At 33.3% G+C, this 12528-nt stretch overlaps 1 protein-coding gene across 7 annotated transcripts in view; it reads right to left on the bottom strand.

Moving 5' to 3' along the window:
• Window positions 1-12528, bottom strand: part of LOC128206274 (uncharacterized) — a 23601-nt gene extending 11073 nt beyond the window's left edge. For 4 of the 7 annotated variants that reach the window (XM_052908630.1, XM_052908635.1, XM_052908631.1 and 1 more), the window contains exons 1-10: window positions 12407-12528; window positions 11586-11664; window positions 11143-11189; window positions 8394-8509; window positions 7494-7627; window positions 6778-6955; window positions 5192-5326; window positions 3267-3284; window positions 2189-2221; window positions 687-838 (exon numbers count right to left, since the gene is read on the bottom strand). In XM_052908630.1, coding sequence (XP_052764590.1) covers window positions 687-838; window positions 2189-2221; window positions 3267-3284; window positions 5192-5326; window positions 6778-6955; window positions 7494-7627; window positions 8394-8509; window positions 11143-11189; window positions 11586-11652 — 880 coding nt within the window. In that variant the 5' untranslated portion in view covers window positions 11653-11664; window positions 12407-12528. Of the gene's footprint in view, window positions 1-686; window positions 839-2188; window positions 2222-3266; window positions 3285-4681; window positions 4709-5191; window positions 5327-6777; window positions 6956-7493; window positions 7628-8393; window positions 8510-11142; window positions 11190-11585; window positions 11665-12406 lie in introns of all 7 variants that reach the window. The other 3 variants (XM_052908632.1, XM_052908633.1, XM_052908636.1) reach the window with 3 other exon arrangements.

The raw sequence follows: 12528 nt of genomic DNA, 5'->3' as shown, positions 1-12528 counted from the left end.
TGTTTCAATCAGAAAATTTTACAATTAGAACACCATAATCAAATCTTAATGTTATTTTAACCGTATATCAGTACCTCTGTTAAACATGTGAAAGAGAAAAATGCCTTAAAATAAACAGGTCACTATATAGAGCAAACAATTACAATCGAACCCTGTTGACTCGAACTCCCATGGACTGGCTAAAATACCTCTACCGGAACGTTCGAGCCTATCTGGAATGCTTTAACCTTCATCAGGCCAAAAAAAATAAAATTGTTTGTTTATGGTAACCTTCCCAAAATTTCTAGGTAGGGAAGGTAGGGATTTTTTTTTGATTTTTTTTTTTTTTTTCAAAATCTGTCGTTATTTCAGAGTGTTTTCTTGCACATGGCAGTGTTCCCTACATTACTGTCATTGCCTGACTTTGTTTTATCATATAAACAATAATTCTGATTAAATCTGCATTTATTCGCCCTTCGTAACTCTCTATTCGCTAACGAATATTTTTTTTGCTCAGAAATGGAAAAAAAATAGTTAGGGTCGGCACATTTTTAGGTAGGGTCGGATTACCCAAAACGGACACATTTTTTTTTTAGGCCTTATAAAGAAATCGGTCCTTTTCATCCAGTTCATTAGCTAGGGTTTTAACCAAGAGAGCTCGAGCCAACAGGATTCAACTGTATTAGAGATTATTTGAAACTGTTTACCATATCCGGTAGCCCCATTCGGCTCGCTTTCGAAGGCGTATCCCTGGCGCTGGCGGGTCGATTCAACCGTGTCCATCCTGATGGCGGAGTCGTCACTGACGTTGCTATCGGATTTGCCTTTACGGGGCCCACCCTTGTACAGAGATTCCTTCCTGGAATATTATAAAAGTAAAAAATCGTCTAAAATCATAATCAATCATCGGAATTTATTGGTCTCACCATTTTGGGTCAACTTTGCACTATGTAATTTAAATCACAATGTAAGAAGTTTAAAGTGAAAATAAAATAAGTGTACTTAAAACTGAATGAAAATGAAATTATGAAAATAAAAGAAATTGCTTATGTTTTATTATTTTTTTAGTGATTTGTTCTACCATATTTTCCTATTTATAAAAAATAAAATCACGCAGCAATATAAAATCACGCAGCAAAAAACCTATCAATTTTTTGCAATCGTTTTATTCCTACTGGAACAATTCACATTTACGTTCTTTTCCTAGGAGTTTATTTTATATATTCAAGTCAATATATATAATATATTCTACATTTAACACAATATAATATTTTACTTATGTTGCTACAATTAAAATATAGTTTGTTTAGCTATGGTGTACTTTCCGTACGTTTTATGAGAAAAAACATCACGCTGAAATCGATATCATTCAATGTAAAGTCAGTACCATCAGTGCTAGAGCCGAGCTTGCATTTATTAAAACTACCCATATTATATGAATAAAAATCACACAGTAACAGCCAGTATTAATATTCAACAAATAATTTTTAAAAACAAGAAACAATACAAATTAACATCAAAAGCAAAACAGCTTCTGACAAACATATAAAACTGCAAGTTCAATTAATTAATTTGTTCTGAGCTACACGTACAATGTAGGTTGATGATGCCTGTTGAATCCAGTCTAGTATAAAAATAAATACATTTAAACCAGACTAATACATAGTGTGACTGCGACACAATCAGCATAAACCAGCCCACAGGTTAAATGGATCAATCAGAACCCTTCAGCTATTTTCTATTGAAAACAACCTCAAATGTATGCCGATACATCAGTAGAAGTATTTCGTAATATTATTAATCATAGCATTTATTAATATATTTATTGCAGTGTTTTAATGTGTAATTTGTACTACTAAGTTCCCAATGAAGTGTACGGTATTATTGTTGAAATAAGTATTATTTCTAAGAATAAAGTCCTTTCGGTTTAACTGCTAAATTGAAATACTACACGATCTACTTGCAACATAGTAATATGTTAAAAATTCTGACAAGGTAAACCGTCCATATATATCAGAGGTTGTTTTCAAAACTGAGCCCAATAATAAAACTATCAGTTACACAGAACACACTAATACCTACACAGTACGCTTGGGCTTGGGCTAAAATTCTGACAAGGTAAACCGTCCAAATATATCAGAGGTTGTTTTCAAAACTGTGAGCCCAATAATAAAACTATATCAGTTACACAGAACACACTAATACCTACACAGTACTCTTGGGCTTGGGCTTGGGTTCTTTCCTACAAGCAGGATTTAATATCTAGATATTTGACCATAATCTAATTTTTGTTCTTTAATGTACTGTACATCTTTTTATCTTTAGGCCAGAGCATTTTTTAACTAAATTGACACCCTACAAATGCTCCAATGCTTTTTATGTGATAAAAATATAGCCTTGAGAAAAAAATAAAAGCAGCAGGGAATCATCACCAACAATTAATTATTGCCCCTGGAATTATATCTCACCCAAACTATCTAATACAGCCATTAAGCTGCCACTCAGATTTCTCTCAAAATATATGTTGTTGTTTGTTTTTCAGGCACATTTGTTGTAAAAATTGAGGAGTCCGACAGAGCATGCAATTTTATTTTATTGACTCTTGTACTTTTAATATATTTGAATCAGATATAAAAATTGCTTGAAAATAATCATAAAACAGGGTTGTACTGCACCATGAAGCTTACCAAAAAACAGAATAGTAATATTTCAAATGACCTTTTCTGTCAACATATGATTGTTCTAAGGTGGCTATGAATTCATTGATAGATTTTCATCCCCGCCCATCCCCTCTTTTCTGGTGCCCCTTAAATTTTATTGGCTCGAATCAAAATGTTGAAATAGGGTCTGTATTTGTGTATCAGTCCGGTAATGTCCGGGAATGTCCGGGAATGTCCGGGAACGGTGTTTATTCATACCTATAGTGTCAATATATAACGTTCATATGTAAGAAAGGAGAATTTTCAAATTATTTTCGGGGGTTTATCTACAAACACATACTTATGGTCCCTTAAAAATGAGCATGAACATATTCAACGGTAAAGCATTCAACTTAGAAAATATAAAAATTAAATCACCCCTTGCCATAAAAAAAAATCTGGATGAAAATCTAGCAATTAATTTATATTGGTCTAAAATGAAAACTGAAATTAAAAATAAAACAAGCTGGGTACCGGTATGAAAAAATAAATGCAGTAGCGCATGAGAAACTAATGTTCTTATTTTGCCTTTACAGAAATAATATAGTTACACAGAGACTGACTACATCAAGGCAAGCGTGTACATACCACTTTGGTTTGGCATCGCTGCAAAATAATAAAAAAGCAAACAGTGCTGAGTGAGGTAAAAACCAGGGTGTGTTAAACACATGCATGTAGTTTTGGCCTGTTGGGGTGTGTTAAACACATGCATGTAGTTTTGGCCTGTTGGGGTGTGTTAAACACATGCATGTAGTTTTGGCCTGTTGGGGTGTGTTAAACACATGCATGTAGTTTTGGCCTGTTGGGGTGTGTTAAACACATGCATGTAGTTTTGGCCTGTTGGGGTGTGTTAAACACATGCATGTAGTTTTGGCCTGTTGGGGTGTGTTAAACACATGCATGTAGTTTTGGCCTGTTGGGGTGTGTTAAACACATGCATGTAGTTTTGGCCTGTCAGGGTGTGTTAAACACATGCATGTAGTTTTGGCCTGTTGGGGTGTGTTAAACACATGCATGTAGTTTTGGCCTGTCAGGGTGTGATCAACTCATGCATGTAGTTTTTGCCTTGACAGGGTTGTGATAAACACATGCATGTAGTTTCGGGCTGTCAGAATTTTGATAATAAATGCAAAGTGTACAGTTCCTAATCTGCTTGAGTGCATCCCTTTGGACAAACTATTTTCACAACTATGGGCCCTGAGCAGAAATCTAAGACTCCCTGGAGCATAACTTTATTCACATATTACTAACAAACAGTGCATCTTGGGTTGCACTGATTTATGAATGATCAGGGAAAGCAATTAGTATAGGATCAGGATGCACAACAACATGAATCACTGAATACATAGAGGATAATTGTTTGTTTTTAGTGTAGGATTGTAATATATTTCACCGAGTGAGCAGCAAAAGTTATATTTTACCAGTGGCATAGCCACGAGTGAAATATTCACTTTTGGTGTTTATAAGCTGAAATATATTGCGATCTTACTCTGAAACAAAAAAATAGAAATATTATATATATGCTTAAAATTGATACGAAATGGCATTTAATTTTTTTAGAAAAGCTTGACAATCTGTATGCAAACGAAATGTCTTTTTGGAAATGATGTCGTTGAATTTTTGTCCCAGCCCTGTGCGCGCTGACATTTGTTTTGGAATTGAAGGTGGGCTTAATTAAATTTCAAAGCGGTAAAAAATATCAAAATGTTATTTCACTGTAAGAAACAGTGAAATATCATTTTTATTTCACTGTTAAATCTATCAACCACCAAAAAGCATATAATAAACCTATTTATTTACTTAAAAGCAAGTTAATAAAAATGGAAATTTTAAGAAAATTTACACGCTCACAGGCCATAAAAAGAATGTGTTGCTACTGATTCTGAGTGATTTAGTAATACATTTGTAATAAAGCAGGAGAAAAAAAACACTCATAGATTTAGCCTTTTCTTATTTGCATTGGTGAGTTATACATTTTGTGAATATACAGACAATTAACTTACATTTCGTTGGCATTTATTGTCCCATTTCTTCTTTTTTTAAATCATAAAAAATATTGTTGTATAGTATATAGTAAATAGAACAACTGTAAATGATGATTCAGAATCAACTAAACTGCATTTACTAAGTAAATTCTTCGTGAACAAGAAACCACAGGTGCTGTGCTGCGCTCTGCTAACTTAGGTTACTTATTCACAAAGAAATTACATAAAAACTATACTTAAAAATATCTATGACCATTGTGCTACTAAAGACCTTTTTATTATCTCAAGAAATGATTTAGTTAGTAGTAACCTTTTTTACAAACTTTTAGAGGGTTTTAAAACAGTCATTAATGATCTGTAACAGTAAGAACTATATTTCCGGAAAACATAACAAAAATAATGTAAATCACTCATGCTTCTATCATAAAGTGTGTAGGTAGCGGTTAATCCTAATCTGGCTTAGGCCAAGTTAAGCAATGAACACTTGGTTACAGGAAATCTTTATCTTATGTTGAATTCCAGACTTACCTCGGAGTTTCGAGCTCATGACCTGGTTTCACTGTCCCCTTCTCGGTCACGTATGGCTCGTTGGTTTTCTTATCACTTTTCTTCTTACGTTGTGTTAGGATTCTCTGTCGCCTCTCATCAGCTTCACGCTTTTTACTGGAAATTTCATCATTTGTTTTTATGTTGTTTTTTTCATTGCAGACAAAAAAAATAAACAAAATGATGCTTTCACTCTGACTGGAAATATTATCATTACAAAACTTTAAACATAAAATATCAGATGCCATGGAGGGTGATAGGATATAATGTTATCACTAGACACTTAATGTCAAGCAAAGTGTTCGTGTTTTGAGGGTTTAACATTATATTTTATCACCATTCATGGGTTCTGCTATTCTGTTAATTATACAAACAAATATTGTCAACAAAGGCTACGATCAGATTTTCGACTAATTTGTTTTATAAGAGCCTTTAGCGCCAGGAAATCTATTTAAGACTGCATGCGAGAGTAGTATTATATAAATATTGACTGCATGTCAACAGTGCATATTGTCAACCTGAGGTAAATACTGTCGACCGAGGTGAAACCAAGATTAAGGGTTTTTCTGAAGGATGCCAATATGCACTGTCAGCCTCAAGGCAGACAATATCTATTTTTTTATATCGAACAAAAACTTTCATGACGTCAGGGGGTAACAGTGCGGCAGAGGGTGATAGTCGAAAAAACTACTCTGGCGTTTTTACCATAGGTTCTATAGAGGTGAAGTATAATAATCCAAATAATCACATGAGACATAAGATAAATACCGCATGTGTGACAGTTAATATTTTCAACATGAGGGAAAAACTGTTACCAGAGGCGAAGCCGAGGGTAACATAATTTACCAGAATCTTTATGCAATATTTATTTTTTTACACTGAACACAATTACGTATAATCCTTTCCCCATTACACAACTTTCAAATTAAATCTATTTATTAATTAATCATTTCATTTGAAAAAGTTGCAAATTAAAAAAACAAAAACATTTTAATTAGCGCTTTTCACCTCAGTTTATTTTAATGCGCGCGTCATGTGACAGTATCATGTCAACTGATCAAAACCATACTGTCAGTGTGTGGCAGTCAGCAACCGAAGGTGTTTATGGACCTTTGGGGGCTGACTGACCGGTCCTTATAATGCCATATGGCCTGAAGTTGTGTGTTATATTTCTTATATTATACCGAACATTTTTCACTACAATTCAATATGTTTAAAGCGGCGATTTAAATGGGTTTTATTGAGCAAAGCTTATAATGTTTACTTGCGACAACTTTTTGCTGTTGTGAAAATAGCAAACCCCACTTACCAAATGTATGATGTCAGCGGTCCATTATTACATTTTTGGCGAGGTCCGGACCGGCCAAATATATAATATGGACCACTGACGTCACAAAACTGTATTTTAATCAAAATACAGTGATATACGGACCGATCGGGTTTATATATACAAAGAAGGGACACATTTATGTGAGGAATAATATTACAGAATAACTATGATGACAACAGGTAGTTTTATAAAGGCAAAGTAATTAATGTGAGGTACAATATAAGCAAACAACACTTACGCGAGTTGGTAAAGAATGATGGTGACAATAATGAGGATAAGAACCACTCCAAATGCGATTGGAATAATAATCTGGTTGAGCTTAGTGCTAGGGGGAATTCCGAAAAACTCATCATCGATGTAGGTGATCCAGTAGCCAGTTTCATCATGGATTTCTTCCCTTGCGTTCTCCAAAATGTCTGCAAAAAAGGAATAAAGAACATTCAGTTTAAGAAACAGTTAGATGTTACTTGTTCAACGGACTAGACACCAGATGGTCCCAGTATCGGTAAATACTGTATTACTTCAAAACAAGCCTAGGAATGTCAATCATCATCATGAATGAAATATCTGTTAAGAATTGTTTTATCACTACTTAATCCATTTAATATTAAAAATCTCTTTAAAATTAAAATTCTCTCACCGATATGGGACATAGAATTGACCCTCAGACAACACAAATTAAATTGTTTTACTATCAAAATAAGGCTGCACTGAACTAACTATTAAACTATTATTTTTGAAAATAATATTTAACTATTCAAGGAAGCAATCATTTGATAGTTTCATTAATATCATGAAAATGTAACCCACTCCAAAGAATGTTTTACTCACAGAAAATTTATCACCTTACCACTGAACTATCAAATCATTATTTTTTAAATCAACATATATATTAACTATTTGAAGAAAGCGATCATTTGATATGTTTGTTAATAACATGATAATGTTACCAACCCTGAAGATACTGTTTTCTGACAGCACACGATGGTTCGGAGCTGTTCCGGTTGAGTAGGAAAATCTTGTACAACATGTCCTTGACCTCATCCTGTGGGTATCCAGACACCTCAATCACGTGCTCATCTTTAAATCTGTAAAATATGTCCATTAATTTATAAAAATGAACACAGACGGTACGCTTTCTACCGGGTATTTAAGCACTCTGACAAAGTTTCGCATCCAATTGTAAAATAAAAATTTAATCTTTAGAATGAAATTTTGTATGCACCGGGTAATAATAATTTCATTACTGCATTTTCTTATTGACTGGTTGTAAATGAACACAGACCCTTAGCTTCTGCTATTTAGCATTATAACAAATTCTCACATCCAAATGTAAAATAAAAATCAAATAAAAACTTTAAAATAAAATGTTTGTATGTACTGGGGGTAATTAATTATATTATCATCATTAACTAATTGAAAGGTTCTCAATATTTTGCAAAATGTGAAATTTAAGTTCTCTTGTTCATTTGATAAATTTAAAGCAACATAATAAAATATCAGAAATCAGATTGACCAAAACAAAAACCAATATAAATCTTGATATTGTTTTTGAAATCAATTGAGATGGGTAACTGACATTCACTATCTACCTAGAAAATAGGGGACCATAGATATTCAAAATCAGTAACTGCACAGCAATGCTTAAAAAAATTCCTGAGATTTTTTTTATAAATTAGGACCCAAACTTCCTATTTCGTAAGCTTTCAGCTTTAATTATTAATCAACATCAAGCAAATCACAAATTAAATTCATAAGTTCAAAATCATTGACATAATCATACATGTATTTAGATTTATATAAATTATCATAAGATAGGGAACCATTCACAAGATATAATTTGGCAATACTCACGGGTCTGAGCAACATGCGTCAAGGTCACAGTAGCTGTTTGAAACTTGGGAACAGTAGCTTGTGGCCTCACTTATCACGTGCTTTATAACTGCCTCGGGACTGTTTTCTGACTCAAACTGTCATGTAATAGAATAATATGTCATCAAGTGCTAAATAATATATTTAAAAAATATATGTATAAATCACACAAACAGGCAATGTTTTATTGCCCTGTGAAAGAAGATGTATTTTTTTCCTTTACATCTTAAGAATGATAATTTCAGGTCTTTTCAATCTATATATATCGAGGCATCCCACAGGTAATAGTCTGACAAGTTCTTTATGATGAATTTCTTTAAAATCATGCAATATTTCCATACTTCACAAGCTTTGCCAGCCTAATATTTTCATTCCCAGTTCAATGATTTTCAAGGTACTTTTTAACTTTGTTTAATAAGATGTAAGCAAGTTGGACTGAAAATACCTAGAAAAAGGCTTTGTATTCATCTGTATGGAAAGGAAGTATCATATCATATATCATACTTATTTAAAATTTTGTGAAAACCCTTGATCAGTAATAAAAAAACAGTCTTTGTCTCAACTGTAATAAACAAAACAGTCCTTGTCTCAACAGTAATAAACAAAACAGTCCTTGTCTCAACTGTAATAAACAAAACAGTCCTTGTCTCAACTGTAATACAAAACAGTCCTTGTCTCAACTGTAATAAACAAAACAGTCCTTGTCTCAACAGTAATAAACAAAACAGTCCTTGTCTCAACAGTAATAAACAAAACAGTCCTTGTCTCAACTGTAATAAACAAAACAGTCCTTGTCTCAACTGTAACAAACAAAACAGTCCTTGTCTCAACAGTAAGAAACAAAACAGTCCTTGTCTCAACAGAAATAAACAAAACAGTCCTTGTCTCAACAGTAATAAACAAAACAGTCCTTGTCTCAACAGTAATAAACAAAACAGTCCTTGTCTCAACAGTAATAAACAAAACAGTCCTTGTCTCAACAGTAATAAACAAAACAGTCCTTGTCTCAACTGTAATAAACAAAACAGTCTTCGTCTCAACTGTAATAAACAAAACAGTCTTTGTCTCAACTGTAATAAACAAAACAGTCTTTGTCTCAACTGTAATAAACAAAACAGTATTTGTCTCAACTGTAATAAACAAAACAGTATTTGTCTCAACTGTAATAAACAAAACAGTATTTGTCTCAACTGTAATAAACAAAACAGTCCTTGACTCAACTGTAATAAACAAAACAGTCTTTGTCTCAACTGTAATAAACAAAACAGTATCTGTCTCAACAGTAATAAACAAAACAGTATCTGTCTCAACTGTAATAAACAAAACAGTCTTTGTCTCAACTGTAATAAACAAAACAGTCTTCGTCTCAACAGTAATAAACAAAACAGTCTTCGCCTCAACTGTAATAAACAAAACAGTCTTCGTCTCAACTGTAATAAACAAAACAGTCTTCGCCTCAACAGTAATAAACAAAACAGTCTTCGCCTCTACTGTAATAAACAAAACAGTCTTCGTCTCAACTGTAATAAACAAAACAGTCTTCGTCTCAACTGTAATAAACAAAACAGTCTTCGTCTCAACTGTAATAAACAAAACAGTCTTTGTCTCAACTGTAATAAACAAAACAGTCCTTGTCTCAACTGTAATAAACAAAACAGTCTCTGTCTCAACTGTAATAAACAAAACAGTCTCTGTCTCAACTGTAATAAACAAAACAGTCTTCGCCTCAACAGTAATAAACAAAACAGTCTTTGTCTCAACTGTAATAAACAAAACAGTCTTCGTCTCAACTGTAATAAACAAAACAGTCTTTGTCTCAACTGTAATAAACAAAACAGTCTTCGTCTCAACTGTAATAAACAAAACAGTCTTCGTCTCAACTGTAATAAACAAAACAGTCTCTGTCTCAACTGTAATAAACAAAACAGTCTTCGTCTCAACTGTAATAAACAAAACAGTCTTCGCCTCAACAGTAATAAACAAAACAGTCTTCGCCTCAACAGTAATAAACAAAACAGTCTTTGTCTCAACTGTAATAAACAAAACAGTCTTTGTCTCAACTGTAATAAACAAAACAGTCTTTGTCTCAACTGTAATAAACAAAACAGTCTTTGTCTCAACTGTAATAAACAAAACAGTCCTTGTCTCAACAGTAATAAACAAAACAGTCTTTGCCTCAACTGTAATAAACAAAACAGTCCTTGTCTCAACTGTAATAAACAAAACAGTCCTTGTCTCAACTGTAATAAACAAAACAGTCCTTGTCTCAACAGTAATAAACAAAACAGTCTTCGTCTCAACAGTAATAAACAAAACAGTCTCTGTCTCAACTGTAATAAACAAAACAGTCTTTGTCTCAACTGTAATAAACAAAACAGTCTTTGTCTCAACTGTAATAAACAAAACAGTCTTCGTCTCAACTGTAATAAACAAAACAGTCATTGTCTCAACTGTAATAAACAAAACAGTCTTTGTCTCAAATGAGTGTTTGATTTATATATCCATTGATATTTGTACACAACCTTTCAGTTTTTAGTCCATGAAGAAAATAGTGTAACAAAATGGTGCATTTTGGTGTATTTTTTAAAAAATTTGCACTTATATTGAATTAAAAGTTAAACTTGGACTATATCAGGGGAGGGGGGGGGGGGACAAGTGTCCCCCTCTCTGGATTCGCTTGTGAATGGTATTTATATTTTACTTAGGCTTTCATTAAAGTAACTCAACTCACTGTTGATGCTGAGGCACGGTAGAATTTCATCTCAACAGCATTTTCACCTGTTAATACAGAGACATTTTTTACTAAATATATCACTGCATAATTAAGGACAGAAAATTATCATATTTATCCATCTTGCAGCTTTTCATCATTTTTTTTAAGCTGTACTCTCACAGATTGATCGTTTTGAAAACCTTTTTCATTTATGTCTCATATATTTTCAGCAGTTTTTCAAATAATTGAGATCTTTTAATACTATGTGACTAAATTGAAGTCATTAATGCAAAAATCAGCTGTTTCTGAGACAATTTCTTTAATAAGGAACAAATATAATTAAATTAAACGAAGATTCATTGACAAAACAATATTACATCAAACACATGCTATATTTACAAAAAGCATCTATTTTTAAACATGGGGAATGACGGACAGTAAAATGTGGAAACTGCAGGTACCTGAATCAAAACATTGCCCACTGACAGACAGCACCAGCATGAGAACAGAAGAACACAACAGCAGCATCGTTACCTCCAACTGAAAACACACACACTTACTGAGTTGTGTTCACTTGTTAATTGGACATTATTGTACAAGAATCTATTATATTATTCCACTTATATGGCTGTCAACGTTTTTTTAGAGGATTTTTTTTTACTTTGGTGCACCAGTCAATTGTAACCAATGTCCCTCCAGGTACAGGGAATAGCAGGGACTTTGACTTTCTGTTCAGCCAAGCCCGGGTAAAATTCCCCCCTTGTGTTTACAAACAGCTGGTAAAATCCCTGCCATATGTCCTTGTTGCCCAGGGACTCTAGGGACCCTTAGGTAAGGCCCATTTTGCGTTATTTTTGGCCTGAAGACAAAACCACAGTATTCACCCGGCACTGCGGGGCCACCTGGAAGGTAAAAACATGGCCCATTTCCCCAGCTTTCCCTGGAATACCCCCGGACCTGGGGGTGGGCAGTGGCTACAATTGACTGTTGCATAGCAAACTCAGACATAAGAAATGTCAAAATAATAATAAAGTATCCCTGATCGGTCATAATTCCAGATTCTATAATATAGACAAGGTGATATTATAATGCATAAATGCTCCAAAGATGTCAGAATGATTATAGGTTTGTGTTAACAATTCACTGCGTATTGAAGAATGTATTACTTTGCCTAAATATCCGAAAAGTATATATCCGAATTGACGACAGTTTAACCAATTAAAACGTAATTAATCGTAAAAAAGAAAGAGATACATATCAGAATTGATAACATATACATTACCTTCTTGAAACTGCTACAAATGCAAACGTAATTGATAAAAAGATGAATATTAATAGAGGTAACTGTTTGTTGAAAACGTCAATATTTTCACGTCTCTCATGTAAACAGTTCCGTTGCTATTT

The sequence above is a fragment of the Mya arenaria genome, chromosome 10 (assembly GCF_026914265.1).
Source record: "Mya arenaria isolate MELC-2E11 chromosome 10, ASM2691426v1".
In the NCBI taxonomy this organism is placed as follows: domain Eukaryota; kingdom Metazoa; phylum Mollusca; class Bivalvia; order Myida; family Myidae; genus Mya; species Mya arenaria.
The sequence above is the reverse complement of the archived record's forward strand: the minus strand, read 5'-3'. Positions and strand labels throughout refer to the sequence as shown.